Genomic DNA, 21,570 nt, shown 5'->3' on the forward strand with positions numbered 1-21,570 from the left:
TGCATTCCTGATTGCAGAGGGGAGAGAATTCCAGAGGGTGGGGGCTGCAACACTGAAGGCTCTGTTGCCAAATGTTTTCAGCTTGGAGCGCTGGATGGAGAGCAGCGCTTTGTCGGAGGACCGCAGGTGACGAGAGGGGGTGTAGGGCTGAAGGAGGTCAGAGATGTATGGAGGGGCTAGGGAGTGGAGAGATTTGTAATTTAGCAGCAGGAGTTTGTACTGGATGCGTGACTTGACCGGGAGACACTGAAGGTGGGTGAGGATAGGGGTGATGTGTTGGCAGGGCTTAGTGCGGGTTAGGAGCCTGGCTGCAGAGTTCTGGACGTACTGGAGCCTGCCCAGGGCTTTGCTGGTGACCCCGAACAGAACTCCATTGCAGTAGTCCAGACGAGAGGAGATGAAGGTATGACAATACAATGAAGTCTTAACAGGCTATGATTAAGGTCTATGAGAATGTCTTCTCTGACAGTTGTTGTTGACTGTATGCTTTTTTAATATGGATAATGAATCTGTGCATATCACCACCCTATCTGGTCTGACCTCTTCAACCCACTGTAATCCTATTGTTACTGCCAGCATTTCTGCTACACTGATAATTGATCAGACGTTCTTTTTGAGATCGATGAGTAAAGAAGGTCTTCCTGGTTGAACTGAGCTTCATTTGTATGACCACTTCTCCACTTTCTTTATAGCTTTGCATATCTTCTCAAACACATGTGGAAAATATCTTCTCTTTCATTTGCAGGGTCTATTTCACCTTGTTGCTTACTCTAACCCAGGGGTGTCAAACTCAAATACACAGTGGGCCAAATAAAAAAATGGGTACTAGTCGAGGGTCGGACTGGTTCAATGTTTATTGCAAAACGTATTGAAATGAACTTATTGTACATATTAAACATGGAACTAACAAAGATTAAATTATTGCCTATAAAAACAACATTAAATAATCAGTTGATTCATTTCTTATGGCTCTATCTGCAGTTTTCTTGAGTCATTTCTTATGATTACATTTTTCCACAGGCCAACAACAGCTTCAAAAAAACTATTTCCCTCAAAGAAAATACCAAGCATGCCCTGCTGTCGTGAGAGGGAAACATCCATGTAAACTCAGTGTGCTGCTCTGTGATGCTAGTTCAGATACTTGGCATCTCATCTTGGGTGCAAGTTCATCAATGTTTGGGCTCACGCTCTGAGCTGAGGAGACCCTCAGGATGGAGTGAAGGTGTGTGTGCAATATCTGGCGGGCCAGATCTAATAGGGATTAGAAATTATTCTGCGGGCCGAAATTAAATCTGATTTGGCCCCCGGGCCTTGACTTTGACATATGTGCTCTAACCAAAGCATCTATTGTGCATTTTCCTTTCCGAGAACCACTCTGGAAATTACTCATTAACCCTCTTTGTTCTAAGACGTGTGATAGTCTATGCGCTATCATCCTTCTCCATCCATTCACATAAGTGTGATGTTAATACTATGGGCCTGTAGTTATTGGAATTAGAAGGATCCTTCCCTGGCCTATTAAATGGCAAAATGACCGCCGTTTTCCAACTACTTGGCAAGACTCAGTTTCTCCAGATTTTATAAATAGTCTCAGGACTAATTAGAATGTTTCCACAGGTAACTGCCGGAACATGGCATAGCATAACTGGTCTTGTCCTGGTGCTGACTATCCTGTATCTTGTAAAGCTATTTTAAGTTCTGCTATTTTTTGTTTAGGCTAGCCTTGTCTGCTTCACCCGACCAATCCGACCAATTTTGCGCTTTTGCTGAGCTATCTCTTTCTCTCAAAGCCCTTTTCTTCCTCACGGCTTTGGATACCTTCCATTCCATATTGGTTCTTTGGTTACCATCTGAGCTGGTTCACATGATGATACAGTCAATGTACAGTTTATGCAAATCCGCCAAAATAACAGTCCAATGCTACCGTTTCTGTATGTTTTCAATGTTTTCCGATTCTCTCTGAGTTTTCTACAACGTGTCTCCGACTTCACTTTCTTCTTCCGGCCCGTCCTCCTCGATCCTTGTCACTACCCGATATGTCCGCCTGCCCGATCTGTACTGCGCATGTGCGAGATGGTCCGCCATATTGGACAACTCTGGACGGCAACCCAAGAAGGACACTTGACACAGTGGCTTTTGGCAAAGCTCAAAAATAGAACTCGAGGGAGATGAGTTATTGTTATTACAACATGACTTCACTATTATTTAACAACTCTTTTTATTGGGTTCTTTTATTTGGGGTTAAGCACATTGTCAGAATAAGTCAGAAATGGATTTTAATTCTGTTAGACAGCCATCATACTGAATAAATATTTACTGTGAATGTATGCAAAAATCGCTCGAAATGTCCCTTATAGCAGGGGTTCCCAACCTTTTTTCCCAAGCGCCCCCCCCAAATGACTCCTGTTGGAAGTTGCGCCCCCCCCCCCGCCCCACACACACACACACACACACACACACACACACACACACACACACACACACACACACACACACACACACACACAAGGAGGGGCGCAACAGCGGTAATTAAAGTTTAAAAGTCTCAAAAATGCTACAACTCCTGTCACAAACTGGATGAATGTGAAGTATTTTGTTAAAGGAGGATGAAAGCGTAATTAAGGAGAGCTACTGGAGTGACTTTGATGGTTATTGGACTCAGGATTTATTCATTTGGATTCCCGCTGTCTGAAGAAATAAAAGGATGGCGCAAGTGGAAACAATTCACCAAGGGATTAAACTGTTTATCAAATCAAAGTGAGCCGGATTTTGCCGATGTGTCTATGTGGATTCAAAAGTCGTAAATAATCTACAAAATGGAGGAGACCGATCTGATCGGAGCAACTTTGACAAATAATCCAACTGAAACCGGCATGGACAATGACTATGTTTTAAAAATGCGCTTATCCAGACAAGCCAGGTTTGGACACTTTACGGGCAGAAGAAACATTTATATTAAAGAAAGAATTATACATTTCTGTCTTTTTATGCCTTTAATAGCTACTAGCTTGAATTTCTATTACAATTAATCAATCAATCAATTATATTTTTTATTTAATGTAACTACAAAGCTTTTAGTGACAATCATGTATTGCCTTACTATATGTAAAAAAAAAACCCGCCAGGTTGGGAACCACTGCCTTATAGGCCTAAGTCTGTTTCCAGTGACTTCATTTACGGCTAAAAAGCATGCTAAAAAGCCCAAGATTATAGAATTAAACGAATAAATAAAGACAAGGATAATTGTGTGCTATTGTTGAGTAAATAACACTGTGTTATTTAGAAAAGAATAACAAATTAGAAGGAAAAAAAGATTACAAAATATACAGATTTCAGTATTTTGAGACTCTGAGCCCCATTTCTTTTCCTCACAGACGACAACAAAAGTCCGACATTATACGATTTAAAATAAAAACAAATAAATAAAAAGATAAAACACTGGCATTTAATTTACGTTAGAATAAATAGAATGGTTTTTTGAATAATATTAATATATTCCCCACTTTTGAGGAAACCAACGCTGTCATTTGAACGGCGATCAAGCCTGAAGCCACAGAGATCTTCTGTTACTGTCCTTTGTTCTTAGAGGAAGTTCAGAAACACGTAACTCTGGATTTGTTTTAATGTTTGAGGTGCAATAAACGACAGCAGCTTTTTGGCATGTTAAAACTATTATGTTCTGCCTCGCTCATGAGAGTAACAGCTGGCGAAATTACAGCCTCGCCTACTGATTTCAAATGTGTGCTCTAAAATGATATTTATAAATGACTATTATCATTATTATAAGCAAGACAATAAATGGCAAAGATATGTAGAAAATAAACGTATTTGAGATACGTTCATAAGAAACGTAATGTGGGAGAAAATATGTTTCTAGAAGATGTGTAGAAAATAAACGTATTTGAGATACGTTCATAACGAACGTGACGTAGGAGAAAATACGTTTCTAGCTAAACGTAATTGAGAATGCAGTTTAGTTCTGTGGGAATGTAATTTTTAGGAGACAGGGTTGCAAGTTAACTGATTTAATGTTCAACCAATAGTTTGTTTTCTTGGATAAATAAAATGCTTTCTCTAACAGTCGGAAATAAAATAAATAACCACTAACTTTGATGATGAATTCCTTCACTGTCACTGTACATTGTTAACTAGGTTATAAAACATATGAACGAACCATAGCTGTGTGTTTACCTGATGAAGCTGGCAATGTAGACGTTAACAAATGTGGCCATGAGGTAGGCTACTGGCCGTCGAACCGGCTGATGTTAAACGGTGCTTCGGTTCTGGTAATGTGTACTCTAGAAACAACATTTAGATATATTTTAACTTTACTGAATGAGTAAAACAGGATTAAAACTAAATAACACAGCTGACACAATTAAAGTGTTTGAAAGGTTGCGACACAAATACATGATTCTGCAAATACTACGGATCCCTCTTGTTTTTTGGCATACTGGATTTGCAATATAGTGATTTTATTGTTTCATAGTTACATGAATGTTCATATGACTTGTGATGCCAGAAAACGGGAAGAACAGATGAAGGTCAGGAGAGTCTTACCCATTCAGTGAAGGACTCCAGGACGGAGGGCAGGGTGTAGTCCTGCAGCTGGAAAAGCTCTGACGGCTCGCAGTCCACCTGGAACCGGTTGGAGTCGCTGTTGAACTCCACCGGGCAGACGAAGTAACGCCAGCCGGACATCACGTAGGAGAGCTGGGGGAGAACAAGCTTCAAACACTATCACAGTTTCTTTTTTGTTAATTTACAACTTGAGTTATTTCCCAGACTAATACACCCTTCCGCTGGCTTTTAACCGACATAGGCCCCAAAACACTGTGATATCCTTCTCTATGTGAACATAGAGCCTGGATTACGACCAAACATCACAGGATTGATGTGTCTTGTACGCTGAGTTGATCTTATCCGCCTCACAAATGTTGTTTTAGATGATTGCTTTCCCTTTGATTCAACAGGCACTGATTTCTCTGCTTGAATATTTCTGGCTGTGAAAAACTTGAGCTGTGTTTATAAGTGTTTAAATCTGCAGTGTAACTTCCTGCAGTCTCATAAATGTCAGACTTGCAGTGTCTAGGCAAAATAAATCAATAAAATGCAAAGCGTTAAATGTGTGCAGCGGGCGACACCATCTGGTCACAACTCAAAATATTTTACCATGTTTATGTGCAAATGAAGAACGCTCACTTGTTCAGAACCTTTTTCCTTAAGTGAGTCCCTTTTCTTTTCTGACTTGTTTTATGGGTATTTCACTTTATATAAAATACATAACAATAACAGTGCGGAACATCTAATACACTTCACTCTGAATCCAGAACAATACAACTGCAGGAGTATGGATAATAGTTATGGAGGAAGTTCTAATACCTTAAGAGAAGAGCTTGAATATTACAAAATAAAAAATACAAACTCTTGGCTCCTTCCTGTCTTTCTACTGGGTCTTTCTTGTCTTTGTACTGGCTATCTTCTAGCTCTATTCAGGCTTTTGGAGTTTTTTCTAGCTCTATCCCTGATATTTTTCAGAGACCAAAGGCTCTATACGGACTATATTCTGGTTCTCCTCTGGATCCATCCACTATCTCTTGTTTCTGTCCAGTGAATTAAACTTTTGTTACTGGAGCATACAACAGATACTTTCAGCATTATCGGAGCACGAAGTGGAAGCTTGGATGAAACACAGTGGACTTCTAAACAATGAACACCCGCAACTTAGAAGAAATAAAGTTGGGCTTTATGCGTTCTAATTTTGCAATGCAAACCCATGATGTAATGACAGTAATTAAGAATAATTTAGTAATTGAATGCTCATTTCAGTAGATTTAATCAAACAAAACATAAACATATTGGACATGGCCTCAAGACTGTAACCTCTTCACATTCTGTTACATTACATGTCACTTATTAGACGCTTTTATCCAAAGCGACTTACATACATTCAGTACTGTGGACAATCCCCACAAGAGCAATTTGGGGTGAAGTGTCTCAGGGACACAACGACATGCTGACTGCAGTGGGACTCGAACTTGCTATCCCCTGATTATTAAACAAGAAATAGTCGAGTCAAGGGGTCAAAGAAATGAACATTTGTGATCGGTTGCAGAAGGGTGAAATCAGGCTTAGGGAGTAACGTATTACATGTAACGGCATTAGGTCAGAATACAAAATAGGAAAATGTATTCCCTTACAGTTACAGAAGCAAAAACGATCAGATAACAGGTACATTTATGTAAAACAGGGCTCATTAACAGGATAGCAATGATACTAAACATGTAGAAATAAAGAACAATACATCAAATCATCCTTTATCTCTATATGGAAACTTGGAGCCCTCAATCTAAAATAAAATGGTTCATCAACAGTCAGTGGTTAAGGTATAAATCAGAAAATCAGTATGCCAAAAACATTAAACATATTGTCCACTTATGTTGATAAAGATGGAGTTCATTTAAGTCTTATATGAATGTTGTGCAACAATGGTAATCCAGTCAGAAAGATTTTTCTCATGTGTGAACTGTCAAAATACTTATGCATTGTCCTCTCCATCAGCTTCTGTTTCCATGTGTTCAGCTGAGCTGCTGATTGGAGGCTCTGCCTCACCGTTATCCTCAGTTTGAATTTCATTAAGCTGTGAGGACTGACGACCAACACACTTGTGTCTTTTGAAATCACTACACCATTTAAATCTTTTGTCACAAACATTGCAGCTGTATATTTCCTCTCCTGTGTGGACTCTCATGTGTTCCTTTAAACTTCTATTCCGTGAAAAAGCTTTCTTACAGACTGAGCAGCTGTATATTTCCTCTCCTGTGTGGATTCTCATGTGTGCCTTTAAATCTATATTCCGTCGAAAAGCTTTCTTACAGACTGAGCAGCTGTGTGGTTTCTCTCCTGTGTGGATTTTCACGTGTTCCTTTAAATGTTCACTCCGTGAAAAAGATTTCTCACAAACTGAGCAGCTGTGTGGTTTCTCTCCTGTGTGGATTCTCATGTGTCGATTTATACTTTGTTTCTGCGAAAAAGATTTCGTACACACAGAGCAGCTAAATTGTTTCTTTACAGCACTACGGCTTGAATCACTGATAAATTCCTGTCTATTTTTCAGTGAGTTTGAGCCTGACTCAGGTTCTCTGGTCTCCTTCCAATCAGCACTGTCTTCAGTGTCAGGTTCAGAAGAATCTCCAGTGTCAATTTCAGAAGAGTCTCCAGTGTCAGGTTCAGAAGAGTCTCCAGTGACATCCTCAGTCTTTGGTTGTAAACCGCTCTCTGGATCTGAGTTCCTGGCTGGTTCTGGTCCTCGACAGTCATCTCCATCAGCTCCTGTTTCCATGTGTTCAGTTTGTCTTTGATGAGGCTGTGAGGACTGAGGTTTCTCCTTATCATCTTCACTCTTCACAGGGTCAGGAGTGAAAGTGGACTTGGTGATATCAGCCTCCTCCAGCTCCTGAAGCTGCTCTCCCTCCTGACTGATCCTGAGTTCCTCCTGTTCCTTCTTAATGTGTGGGGGGGGCTCTGGGTCCTCCTGCTCCAGACTGGTGCTCCACTCCTGCTGGTCAGGGAGAACCTCTTCTTTAACCACCACCAGCTGCTGGACATCTGCAGGAAACAGGAAGCACACAGTCAGAAAAAACTGTTAAGTGTTAGCATTTAAAAATCTAATCACCATTACAATGGGAGACTTTTTACAGCCCTAATTAATGCCTTTGTTTTTATACTTTCATATTATCTTTCTTAGTCCCACCTATTGTGTATTTGTGTTGTCTGAATTCACCTCATATAGCCCAGTCCCTTTCCACTTCCAGTTAAAAATGAAAAAGGTTTTTTTCTTCTGGTTTAGCACTAGCTGCAATGTAAACAATTCATTGTATTTGGGATCGTTCACAGATACACTACGCCTACAGTATAGAATGAAAATACTATGTTAAAAATCAAAATCCTGCATTCAAACCTTATTTAAGTAAAAGTATACAAGTATCATCAGAACATTTTACGGCACCTTCTTATGTCATAGTAATGATGGTGCAGTAAAATGTTCCCTGTCAGTGATTCATTTATGATGTTTCTTGATTCTTTTGTATGTTGCATTTTACTGCTGTACATGTTCAAAGTTCCGCTTGTATAAATGATTATAGATGAGGGAACCTGCTAAATGTTAAAATATGTGTTTTTTATATACAGTACCAGTGAAAAGTTTGGACACACCTTCTCATTCAATGGTTTTTGTTTATTTTAATTTTGTTCTACTTTGTAGATTAATACTGAAGATATCAAAACTATAAACATATGGAATTATCTAGTTCACAAAAAATGGTATTGTCTCTGTGCATTGTAATTGCCTTGACAGCTTTCCTCTCTCTTGGCTTCTCTCAGTCAGCTTCATGAGGTAGACACCTGGAATGGTTTTCAATTAACACGTGTGCCTTGCCAAGAGTCAATGTGTGGAATGAATTGTCTTCTTAATGTGTTTGAGACCATCAGTTGTGTTGTGCAGAGCTAGACTTAGTGCACAATGGAAAGCCCTATTTGACTACTGTTGTAATCCATATTATACGGAGCCCCCTAGGGGACATGGAGAAGAAAATATATCGCAAAACCTTTGCGAGATATTGCAAAACCCCTTTACGAGATCTCGCAATTCTTTTGCGAGATCTCGCAAAACCCCGTTGCAGTTTGTAGACGGTCCCTAAGCACTCCTCTCCCTTCTCCAGCTGCAGATTGTGGCTAATTCTTGAAGTTTAGCTCGGATGACGCCGCGTATCGAACTTTTCTGATAAAAATTACTACGTAGCTCGTTGTCTACCTTTGTAAAGTCATCCTGTTTTTATTTTTACAATGTTATGTTCATGAGTTATTGCTCCGCGAAATTAGAATCTGTCAATAACTCAGCTCAGAGTGTGCTTTGCGACGTGCATGTCCCCTCGCTCTGAGTGTTCTCTTGAGGTGTCTTTCACTTGTGTGAAACCCGTGCCTATTGCCAAGCACTGATGTTATATCTTTATTAGGGCTGTCAGTCGATTAAAATATTTAATCTTATGATTTAACTCTGGACAATCATGCGATTAATCGCAAATTAATCGCACATTTTGTATCTGTTCTAAATGTACCTTAAAGGAATATTTTTCAAGTTTGTAATACTCTTATCAACATATGAGTGGACAAATATGCTTTATGTTTATTATCATTTGAACAATGACAAATATTCTCATGAATATTAAACACAATAACCTCTGAACATTACAAAATATTCGCCTCAATTCAATCTGTACAGTGTGTGTGTGTGTGTGTGTGTGTGTGTGTGTGTGTGTGTGTGTGTGTGTGTGTGTGTGTGTGTGTGTGTGTGATGGATCGTTGGAGCTATGTGCAACTCAAGGCATATGCTCGAACGGGAGCTGCCTGGACGCTGCAATCATGTTGCGCGCACTATCCGTGCTGAGTGTGCTGACCTTTCCCACAATGTCACACACACTGTCTGGCTACCTGCATAAACTCAAGTGCTCGGCCCAGTTGTCGGCGAAATGTCCCTCCTCTGTTTTCATTTAAACAGCTCCTTATATCCGTTAGCGCAGCTAGCTAGCACCAGATGCTAACAACAATACACGTAAGGTCTCTCTCGCGCCACACATACACACACCCTCCCGGTCCTCCCGATGGCCAGTCGGTGCCTGCCGGTGAGCGTGGAAGTGTGGTCTGCCGCAAGCGGACGGCAGGAGCGGGGCTGTCAGCATCAGCTTGTAGATGGTATTTTAAACTTGATGCTCTCTGAAACTACGGGGCGGCCGAGGACAAAAAATACACATGCGTTAATCGCGTTAAAATAATTAGTGGTGTTAAAAAAAAATTACGTTAACGCGTTATCTTGACAGCCCTAAAATATACACAACTTTATAATATAATAAACATTTACCTTTTTTTTCTAAGTTAAAAAAATATGAGGTTATCATGAGGTTGTTAACATCGCAATCTATCAGTATCGCTTAGTGGTTTTGCAAAGAATTAACCACTCTCTGTTTTTGTACCATTCTGCGTTGAAGTACCTTTCTCTTTGTCCAAATAATCTAGTGGTCTCCTTTTTTTCGACAGTTAGCTGTACAGCTTTACCCGTCTCAATATCCCGGCAACAAACCTCCATGCAGTCGGAACCAGCCTGTTTCGGTTCAACGGCGGCGGTGGTGGCGGCGGTTTTGACAGTTTCTGCGGCCGCAGAGCTGCGGCTTTTGGGTTCATCTCGCTTCGATGTTTCTATGATTGATGAAGGTCCAGGCTCCGGAGATGTGGATGTCAGGGATGTGACCTTCCAGTTGTTACATTTTGTTTTCTTCTGTGCTGGTTCTTCTGACATGTTTGCAAGTGTATATATTCTTTCTAGGTTAACGGCTGACACACACAGAACAACGTAACAAATAAACAAATCTAAGCTTTTTTATTGGTTGTAATTTACATGGATACATTTGAATGGTTTGACAATGTCCTATTTTTGATTGGGTTAAAATGTACATATTCTTCCTTATATGTGTGCCTGCTTTATTTTACGTTATTCTAAGTGACCTGCTCCATCGAAATCAGTCGAATTGACCCGAAGACACATTTTTAGTTGTATACACTGTTGGAAAGAGGAGATTCCTAGCCTTCTAATGATATCAGGATTGTTTTTGTACTCCAAATATTAAGCAAAAATATGTCACATTCAGAGGTCGCGATTTTTTTTAACAATGACGGAAAGATCTGAAATCCTGTCATTTTGACGGATTAGAACAAACTCAGAACAGCGCCAAAGTTTCCCCGCAGCAGGGCTCCGGTGTTATGCCTTGTTATTGATTGCCGCCAAAAAGGAAATGATATAGTTTCTATACCTAACTTTGCCGTACAAATCATTGAAATGTCTGGGAGTTTATGCTTTACGCTGTGGCGCGCTCCCGCAAGGTGCAGTGGGCATGCATAACACCGGTGCTAACAGTTCACGAGTGTGCTCTCCCCCCCGTCAGTTGTGTACAGACCGACGGGTAATAATGGATTTTGACGGAAATGTTACGATCATGTCCGTCAAAATGACAGGCAGCGAAAAAGTCCAGCGCAACCTCTGGTCACATTATATAATGACTGTTACAGAGTCATCATTTTGAGAAAAAGGCCTTTAAAGTTTTCTCTTCTGTGGATCGATCTGATTGATTATTAGCAGAGCAAATGATCAAAATAGTATAGAGGGAAGATATTTTCGTTTGGATTACTGGTCTGGGGGAAGCCCGCGAGTGTGTGTGTGTATATACGTGTGTGTGTGTTTGTGTATTTTTTAGGGATGTAACGATACCCAAAACTCACGGTACGATAATATCGCGATAACAAGTCAACGGTACGGTATTTATCGCGATATTGAATAATAAAGGGGGGAAAACATTTTTAATTTTCTTTTTGCAATAACTTTTTTTTTTGGTATTACTTTTTTTTTTTTTTTTTTTAATCGCGGTAGATTTTGTCAGTCTCACGACGGTATTGGGACGTTTATTTACCGCGATATTCGTTATATCGTTACATCCCTAGTATTTTTGCGTTTGTGTGTATTGTGTTTGTTTCCGGGGAAAACACTCACGAGAAACACCGGCCGTTGTTATGCCTGTTGTGACGTTAAGTTACTCCGTTCCCCGTTTGTAATTATGCCGTTACAAGCTTCAAAGTTGTATTTATCATCTGAATTTGCCAAAACAAGTTTCATATTCTGAAAGCCAAGACTTTGTTTATTTGAAATCAGATAAAAACAAACTGTAACGACTGTAAATGACTTAGGGGGGTCCAATCTGAAGCTAAGGGGGGACGAAACCCCCCCCCCCCCCCCCCCCCCCTCGGGATTGACGCCCCTGGTGGAACCGCCCGTTGCCTTAGTAGTGTGAGATTTATTAAAGGCACATGTTGTATGTCAGCAGGGGGCTGCTTCCCTGAGCCTGCTGTAGCTGCATAGAATACAAACAATATAGAATATGATGTTTATTTCAATTATTTGGGTAAGGCAATGCAATGCATGACAACATTAAGACTCACCAGACTTTAACTGTCATGGCCAAAATTCAACACACTACCACATAGTTGTTGTTTTTTTGTCATTTGGCAAGTAGCTTCATGTCTCATTTAGTATCACCAAAGCACTTAGTGTGGTTAAAATAAATTGTGGGCCTCTCAATAAAATTATATTATTATTATTTATTATTATTATTATTATTACTACTATTATTATCACAGTTCAAACCTGAGCATGAAAGGGCTCTAGACAGACAGTTTGTCCCTTAGCATGACTCTGGTATTGACTCTGACCTTTCTTCTTCATCTTCATCATTGATGATGGGTAAGGGTTCATCAGGCACATCTGCATCCTCATCTTCCTTGCTGGTAGGCTCAGGCTGCTTTACCCAGGAGAGCAGAGAGCTGCTTCCCCGTGCTGCCTGCTGTAGCTCTCTTTGTTTTTCTTTTCTTATCCTGTCTCTTCTTGGCATTATTCTACAAGTGGTAAATGCAAATGAGCTAAATCATTGTACTGCTCTGCTGTGCATGATCATTAATCTCCTAGAAACATTTAACAGCAGCATTCATGTAAACCTATAAGGTTACTACTACTTATATTGTACTTTTTGAGGCATTTTTACTTTACTTGAGTATTTCCCATTTTCAATACATTTACTTCTACTCCACTACATATCAGATGCAAATATTCTACTTTTACTCCACTACAATTATTTGAAAAATGTAGTTACTAGTTACTTTGTAGATTTAGATTAAGATTATTACAAAACATACATTTGATCACTTCAGCCCTATATACAGCCATTTGAAAATAGCGGATCTACAAGCCCATAATTACGCATTGTGAGCTTGTAGATCTGCTATTTTCAAAAGTGCACAACGAGACTAAATGGATGGATGCAAGAAAATAAGTGAAGTTATAGTTTAGTTTGGCATCTGATTTAGGGGATTAAACAATACACTCGTTGTATTTGTTACCTGGTGGTTACTTACTTGGTCGTCACTAGGGAACTTTTAATCATGTTGCTGCGTGCTGCTGCACCACACACCCGCCGTGGCCTGTCTGACTGAGTGACTGTCTGTCTGCTCTGCGCGCTCACGTTGAGAGCAGGGAAGGGAGGGGCTGCAGCCAGTGCACGTACGGGAGTGCCGCGGGGCATGTGTGGGGATGTCTGACAAAATTAAAACGCGCATTTGGGGCATTGTTGTATATATTAGAAGCTTTTAATCCAGAATTGATCGATGTTACCATGAGCCACATACAGTACACTGTAAAAAAAAAAAAAAAAAAACTGTAAAAAACGAACTTTCAAAAGGGCACATTGCTGTCCAGGAGGCAAAACGGGCAGGTGCTCAAGCACTACCTAGAGTCTACGTACGCATGTCTCTGGTTCCGCGGCATCTGCTGCTGCAAAAATGTGGGGTATGGCTGAAAAGTGGGGAGGCCAATGGCCCCCCCGCTTCCGGCGCCCTTGGTACTGACAGTGCAGTGTCATACTTCCTGAATGAAAAGTCAACTATAATATTAGACATATAAAGAAGTTAAACTTTAAACATCCATGACTTAAACACTTTATCCAGGATGAAAGCCACATAGCTGCAGCTGCAAGGTGAATACAGCTGGTAAAAGAAAAAGTGTTTGAACGCGTACATTAACAGGTTTATGATATCACTGCCCCGTCTAAGACACGAGTGGACCTGACTTTAATTACATTTGACTTGATTGTTTCTGTTTTTCAGGTCTCAGGCTCGAAAATGACATTTCCAGAACAAATGACCATAACTACACTTCTAAAAGGGGGAAATTAATAATCTTTTTTCTCAAAGTAATGATAAACCTGTGAGTTGGATGTAGAAAAGTCAGAATCAATATAGGTTTTTTTTTTATTTTAAAGAAAATTCAGATTGAAAATAGTAAAGAACTGTAAATGATAGTGTCCGTCCGAAAAATCTTTTTTACTTATAATGAAAACTACTCTTGGATGATGGGTTAGTAGACTAAAAGCTTTAGGAATCCAAAGTACAACATATAATAAGTGTCAAGTTTGATGCAAAACAAGTGACATTTGACCTTTTTAAGAGAGATTTAGCACCAAAAAAAACACTTCTGGGGTCATTTGGGAGGATTTTCCATATCTCTGGCCCCCCTTGGTCGATTTTGATGATTGACATCTCTTCCTAACCGTCAGAGCAAAAGGAATCGAGGGAAGGTTCCACATACACACACAGGTTACCAAATAAGGAGTGATAGTGACGCGTAGAAAACCGGAAGCTGTGCTAGCCTCTGGTGGCTACCATTAGCAGCTCATTTTTCTTCTCCGATTTTTGCATTAAAATGGAATTATGGATTATCAATACTTTTTTCAAAGAGACAGACACATTGCTATAACCTATGGATTAACTTTCAGCCGCGTTTTTTTCTAGTTTTAATGCCATTGAACACGACTTTTGATCAGAATAACTGCTAAAGTGAGCATATCTCGGTGTTTTGCTACCTAAAGCTACGTCGTGTGTTGTCTGTATTTGCTTCCCCTGTCACGAGGTCTGATCGCTCAGTGATGATACTTATATTTCTATAATCTGTGGAATCTCAGGATGTTAACTACGCTTGTTTGTGCAGATCCAATAAGTATATCGATCGGTATAGCTAGAGTTCTGTGCTAACGGGCTTAATATTTATTTGCCTGTGGCTAATTCAGAGGCTCAGCGTTAGCTTTGAGGTTTTAGAAAAAGATCAGTTAGCTGAGTTTCTTCCCATTACATATATATGAAACATTCATAGTTTATTAAATCTTAAGAAGCCCTCAGACACTTTTGCTTGCAGATGTTGTGATTTCGGCCCCTTTGGCGGGTCCGCGGGGCTTAAGAGGTTTTAATGTGTTAAAATAAAATAATACTTCTGCATACAGTATGTGACACTGTCAGTGTTGCACGGCCAGATACGGCTCAAGAAGCTGATTCAGATAAAGAAATATATGATACATTATGATGTGATTGATAATGGGACACATCGACGTCTGCACTCACAGTGCCGCGGACTGTACGTAATGTTACTTTGATCCAGTTACTTATGTTGTGGCAGATATTTAAGTAAGCTTTCAGTAACACTTTATATTAAGGTACACAAATTAACCATCAACTAGTTGTTAATTAACATGCATATTAGCAGTATATTGGCTCTTTAGTAGTCATTATAAAACACTTATTAATGCCTTATTCTACATGGCCATATTCTACACGTAATAAGCCATTAGTTGAGAGTTTTTATGCAAGCTGAAGAGTAAAAGGGTCAAGTCCGTCAGAAAGCAATGACTGTAACTGTAAGTGAGAGCCTTACACTTACACTGTAAGGATTAGTAACATGTATTGTGTTTATGTGATGACATTCTGAGATGTTTAAACACAATGAGAAAATGCGTTGAGATCATTAACCTGTTAAGCCCTGAGCCTGTTTTTCAGGTTTTAGGCTCAAAAATCTTATGCCCAAAACAAATGACTATAACTTAACTTCTAAAAGGGTTATATGAATAATTTATTTTATCAAAGCAAGGTTACATCTTTGAGTTGGATGTAGAGGTTTCAGAATCAATATATATATATATATGTTATATCTCTCACAGGCTCCGCCTTCTACTGGACTCTATGGGTACTACCTTACTCTGCGAGCATTCTCCTACTGAGACTTCTATAGACGTAGCCGGCCTTGGGCGGGCATTCCTGAATGCGCGCGCATCACACCGGATAAAAGGAGGCCTCGCCTCCTGACTATCATCCTTTTCTCTTCAGCAGCGGAAATGATCCCACGAGAGACTGAGACGTTTGAAAGAAGAAGAAAGAGTTATCATACTTCCAGGGAGTCGCCACTACTAGAGACCCGGTCCTGTCCTTCGTGCCCTGGCTGAAATAGCGGGCGCCGATCCCCACCACCTTTGCTTCGAGTGTTTGGTGGACCAGGGTATGGCCGAGGCGGTGCCATTCACGTTCGCCATTCCGGCGTCCATGGAAGTCCACCGCCCAGGGCTGTACTCTCCCTGGATGATGATCATGGTCGGCGGGTGTGTGGGCTACTCACTCATTGCTAGAGATGCCCCCGCCTCACCAGGTCAGAGCGATTATTGGGCCCAAGGCCGAATAAGTAGCTCGGTCCACGGGCCTTGCCCCAGGCCCGGTTCCCCCGGGGACCGGTGCTCGGTGGCTTCACATGATATAGGGTCGACCCAACTTCATCACAGGCCGCCGCCGCTGCCCGTCGTGTGATGCCCGCCATGTGATGTCCCTGGGATATCACGCGGCGTGGCACTTTCCAAAGAGCATCGTGTTGATCTCCTGGGAGCCCCCGTGTTTACGGAAAGGCTCTGTGTTTAGATCTCCTTGCTCACGGGATGAGGAGTAATCGCAGCGTGGAGTAATCGCAGCGTGGCTGTTTCTTGCCCATCCCCAGAGGAAGAAACACTGTCCTTCACTCCCCGCCCCTGCTGTAAACCCCAGTATAGGGAGCCAGCAGGTGGGCGTGTGCACGTGAGTGGAATAAACCGAGTGCTGTCAAAGCACTGTGAGGGTTCAAGAGACGCTATTGCCGGCGTGCTGTTGTCAGAAAACACACCTTGCCTGGTATAATAGCTCCGATTAATGCATTTCACCGTTGCAATGGGAAATACAGCGTTAATACGTGGGCGCGCGGCCCTCGTGAGAGTGGCCGCGGTGCGTTCAGGGAGCTCCGCAGGAGAACGGTGGTTTACGTTTGTAAACTCTAGTACTGGAGTGAGGTGTGTGTGTGTGGGAAAAATGCATTCTTTTTTTTTTTTTATTCTTTTTTTTATTTATTCTACTAAAATCATACAAAAACAAAAACGTATAATTCATACACACAAATGAACAACTTAGTAGAATCGGGAGGGCTGAAGCATAGGTTATGGGGAGCAGCCCTCCCGTGCATCATCATTAGCATCAATATAATAATAATGGCATTTATTTCATCCAAAACATATAGAAATTAAGGAGTACAAAGAAACAAAGAAAACTGGAAAAAAATTAAAGATAAATAAAACAAATAATGCAAAAATTAGGGCAAGAAAAAAGTGAATGCATATATAAGTAATACTGGGAATATCCAATACCTGTTAGCTGGAGTAATCTGCAAATATAATTGTTTTTACTTTAGTTTTGAAATGTTGATGACTATTGATAGTTGAAAGGTCTGGGTGAAGTCCATTCCAAGTTCTAACTCCGATGATGGATCAGCTGTGATTTGATGGTTGTTCTACAGGGCTTGCTATACAACCAGTTAGGATGCCTGGTTGGGTATTTCATGACTGTGGCTTGGAACTGCTTTTGAATGTTAGTAGGCATTTTATTATAGAAAAAATGTTGTGCATAATCAGTACTGTTTTAAGCTTAACTATATCAACAAATTTGAATAGATTGAGTTCTTTTAAATATGGGAGTTGTGTGTTCATATTTACCAACACCACAGACGATTCGTAATACTTTTTTTTCAGATGTTATTATTTTTTGTAGATTTGTTGAGTATGTGTTTCCCCATATTTCGGAGCAGTAATAAAGGTAAGGGAGAAATAGACTGTTATAAAGAGTTCTGAGTATTTTTTCCTCGAGAATGTTCTTCGTACTATACAAAATACCTATTGTTTTTGACAGTTTAGTTTGTACATAATTGATATGGTGCTTCCAGTTTAGTTTGTAAGAATTTACATGCACCAACTTTCTCTATCTCAGTATTGCAAATCCGTATAATACTGTCATTTCTACTCTCAGACTTTGTATTGAATAACATGTCATTTGTTTTGGCCACATTAAGAGATAATTTATTAACTGCAAACCAATTACATATTATTTCTAATTCTGCATTAACAATTTTAACAAGATCACCAAGATCATGATGGGAGCAGAGAATGGTGGTATCATTGGCAAACAAAATTAATTTTAACAGGTCGGAGGTGTTGATTATGTCATTAATATAAATCAGGAACCGTTTTGGACCTAAAATTGATCCTCGAGGGACTCCACATGTTATAGGAAGATTGTTTGATTTCGCCTCGTCTATATCCACATATTGTAGCCTATTTAACTCTTGACCCATTCTTTGGCTTGACCCCTTATGCCATAATGTTCCAATTTGTGTAGCAGTATGGTTCACAGTATCAAAAGCCTTTTTAAGGTCATTGAATATACCAGCTGTAATAATTTTGTTCTCAATGTTGTTGGTAATTTCTTCAACCAGTTCAATTACTGCTGAAGAAGTAGAGTGATTTTTCTGAAATCCATATTGGCTGGGGCATAGTATATTAAATTTGCTGAGGAATGACTCCAGACGGTTGTTAAAGAGTTTTTCCAGGATTTTTGAGAATTGTGGTAGCAAAGAAATGGGTCTATAATGATTAAAACTAGATTTATCACCAGATTTGAAAACCGGAATCACCTTCGCGATTTTCATTTCATTGGGAAAAATACCTTGTTGGAACGCTTTATGGCATATATTTACTAGGGGGGCTACAATGTTTGGTGCAACTTGTTTAACAATATTCATACTAAGTCCTAAATAATCTTTGGACTGTTTACTGTGTTGAGAATTAACAATATCAAGCAGTTCATTTTCTGTAATTGGGTTCAGGAACATACTCTGTTGGTTGCTGTTTTTCAGAAAATCCTCCACTTTAGATGAAGTTGGGCTGATTTTACTCGCCAGATTGGGTCCAATTTCAGTAAAGAACTCATTAAAGCTATTTGCAACATCCGTTGGGTTTTTTCCTTCGGTTTGGAAAAACTATTGCATTTATCCGAGAGTAAGAGTAATTTCTCTCCATAATTCCACTTTTCCCCATAATGTCCGTTTCAAAGAGACGGCATTGTGACTGCGCGCGCGGCCCCCTCCCCCGAGGGCGGGCCCCAGTGCGTTTAAAGACCTCAGTAAAGAGAAGAGTCACTGCAGCGCGTGCTCCTCCTCCACAGGCTTTCCTGCAGACGAGGGAGCGCAGCGCGAAGGTGAGACGAAGGGAGAGGTGCCGGTACGGAGATCCCCTGTCCGCGGCGCCCTCCACCTCTTCGGCCCACCCTGTGGAACCGGCGTACCGGCACTCACGGGGACGGGCTTTCCGTCCTTACGGATCTGACTGGCGGGGGGAGAAAATCTCTCCGCCCGGGACGAGGGGGCGAATCCCGCCTCCTCCCTGTATAATGCACAGATCACTACGTTTTCTAATAAGAATGAGGTTTATCTGTATTCAAATCTAAGTGTCTTTTGTTTCCACAAAGGCTACACTTACACACAATGTTAAAAGTACAAATTCCCCATTCACTGCCCCAGCTGTAGCTCCTGCAAAGGAGGTGGCTAGTGGGCATGCGCAGATGAGAGGGATGAACCGCAGGGAGTGCTATCTAAAGGAGAGCGCTATGCGGGTACAGGGACATTATGGCCGGCGTATTACTGTCAAAGAACACGCTACGCCTAGAGCAAAGACTCCAATGCAGTTTACCGTAGTGGTAAAGGCTGCATTATGGCGGAGTCCGCACTCACACAAGAGCGCGTGGCGGTGCGTTCAGGGACCTTAGTAAAACACACTACCCCTATAAAGACTCCGATTGATTCTGTTTACCGTAGTGGTGAGAACAGGGGTGGAGCGGCGCTCACACAAGAGCGCGCGGCGGTGCGTTCAGGGTCCTCAGTAAATAAATCAGCCCTTTCTGTGTCAACCCTCCATAGGCAAATCTTCCCTTCGAGGGGAGTTTTGCGGCGGAACGGGTCACCAGAGAGTATCACAGCTTCATAGCTGCGGCCCCACAGCTGAGGAAGCTGTCCATTAACACAATGTTCTGGGGAATGGAAACTCAGCTGTGTGCTAACAAGGTGGAGGGACAGGTACACTGTACCACATGTACACTGTACCACTGTATGCCCCCTGACCCCCCTAGAGGATTTGAGGTCCACCCCCATTTAAAATCACATGGACAGGCTCCTAAATACATTTTTTTTTAAAAATGTAAATAGTAACCCATGTCCATATGTTTATTTGTGGGTAATACATTTAAACTATAGGGCTATCACTATGGGCAGCAACGCTGCGAATATTGGCAAATAAATCCAGCAAAATGGCACAGAAAAAAACGGGTAGTAGCCTGGCTGGGTGTATAATTTCCGGCCTGAATTATTGTCTCGGTCCGGCCCTGCCTGTACCTGTTCGCTCTACCAGCTGTGAAGGGTCTGCTCACAAGCAATAAACAGAAAGGTTAATGTCAATGTTGTTGCACAAAGTCACGTCACACCCCACCCCCTACCACCACAAGCATATTTCGGATCTGTGGGAAACACTGTTTATGGTTCATATTTAAAATGGCATATTATTCAATGTATGTATTATTCTAAATATATTTATTTTGGTAGGTTTGCTCTTCCGTAACAAATGATATTTATTATAATATAGTACATTTGTCTAATAACACTTACATACTTTTACTTAAATAAGATAAGAATGCAGTACTTTAACTTGCAAAGGAGTATTTTCAGTGTGGTATTTGTACTTTTAATTCAGGATCTACTTATTACCTGCAGCAAGTGCTGATAAAGTGTTAATGAATAGTTTAAAGTGTTAATGAAGAGTAAAGGGAACAGACCTGCTTTGTGTATCCGAAGCTGAGGCTGTAAAACAGCGTCCAGTAGTTTATGGAGTCTCTCGTTCTCCTCTTTGGAAAGAGACAGCTCCTCCTCGAGCTCTGCTATCGTTTTTTCAAACAGAGCAAATATCTCTTCAGCAGCAGCAGTGAGTCGCTGCTTCTTCAACGACAACAGCATTTGGACTTTACTCATGTTTCCTAGATCACCTTTTCCTGCAAACTCCGTTAAACACACCGTTTCTCTCTCCATCAAACTCTCAATCTGACTAGTGTTGCTAACGTGTTTCCAGCTAGCATGCTAAGCTAGCTCCTATAGTCCGAGGTAAACGCTCCAGAAAAAAAGAGCACAAAGTCCATTTGGAGGTTTATTCAGACACACAGATGATGGATCAGTAGTGCTGGAGCTCACACACACTTTCTCAGGAACACAGAGAGAGAGAACCGTAGCGACGAGACGCCTCCACGATCCAGGTTCTTCTTCTTCTTCTCTCGGTTTTTTCTTCTTCTTCTTCTTCTCTCGGTTTTTGACTGATTGTAAACAACTTTAAGGTGCATACCGCCACCTACTGTACAAGAGTGTGTATCACTATATCATCCTATCACCACTTGTGGAATTATACATCACTAAATGTACGTTGTTTTAAATTCTTCCAATCAATCCTCTTTCACTCAAATACTTAATGGCCTCCCTGGTAGCTCTTACCACCTCACCTTCTGTTCCCAGTATCCCCATCAGGCTCCACTCCCTTCTCTCTGAACCTGTCTCTTAGTTTTCCCCTCTCTGTTTTGTACATGTTGCAGTGTAATATGATGTGTTCCTCATTTTCTTTCACACCGCATTCTTCAACTTCGCTTTTTCCCATTTTTGTTTTTTTGTTAAGTCAATTTATTAAACATGTCAGAAACAAAACATACAACAATAATAAT

The 21,570-nt window shown here is 40.8% G+C and overlaps 1 protein-coding gene across 1 annotated transcript; it reads right to left on the reverse strand.

Annotated features, from left to right (window-relative positions):
• Nucleotides 1–5,819: 5,819 nt before the first annotated feature.
• Nucleotides 5,820–21,136, reverse strand: LOC307044939 (uncharacterized protein). The gene is made up of 2 exons (XM_079690397.1): nucleotides 20,644–21,136; nucleotides 5,820–7,608 (listed from the first exon to the last, which is right to left on the reverse strand). The coding sequence occupies exons 1-2, from the start codon at nucleotides 20,891–20,893 to the stop codon at nucleotides 6,539–6,541; spliced, it is 1,320 nt and encodes a 439-aa protein (XP_079546523.1). The 5' UTR covers nucleotides 20,894–21,136; the 3' UTR covers nucleotides 5,820–6,538.
• Nucleotides 21,137–21,570: the final 434 nt, after the last annotated feature.

Source organism: Notothenia rossii (genome assembly GCF_949606895.1).
Source record: "Notothenia rossii genome assembly, chromosome: 6".
NCBI lineage: Eukaryota > Metazoa > Chordata > Actinopteri > Perciformes > Nototheniidae > Notothenia > Notothenia rossii.

Coding starts and splice junctions, on each gene's coding strand:
- LOC307044939 (XM_079690397.1), bottom strand. CDS start 20,893: ATGGAGAGAGAAACGGTGTGTTTAACGGAGTTTGCAGGAAAAGGTGAT. Junction 7,609..20,643: donor GCTTCGGATACACAAAGCAG/GTCTGTTCCCTT, acceptor TGTTTCCTGCAG/ATGTCCAGCAGCTGGTGGTG.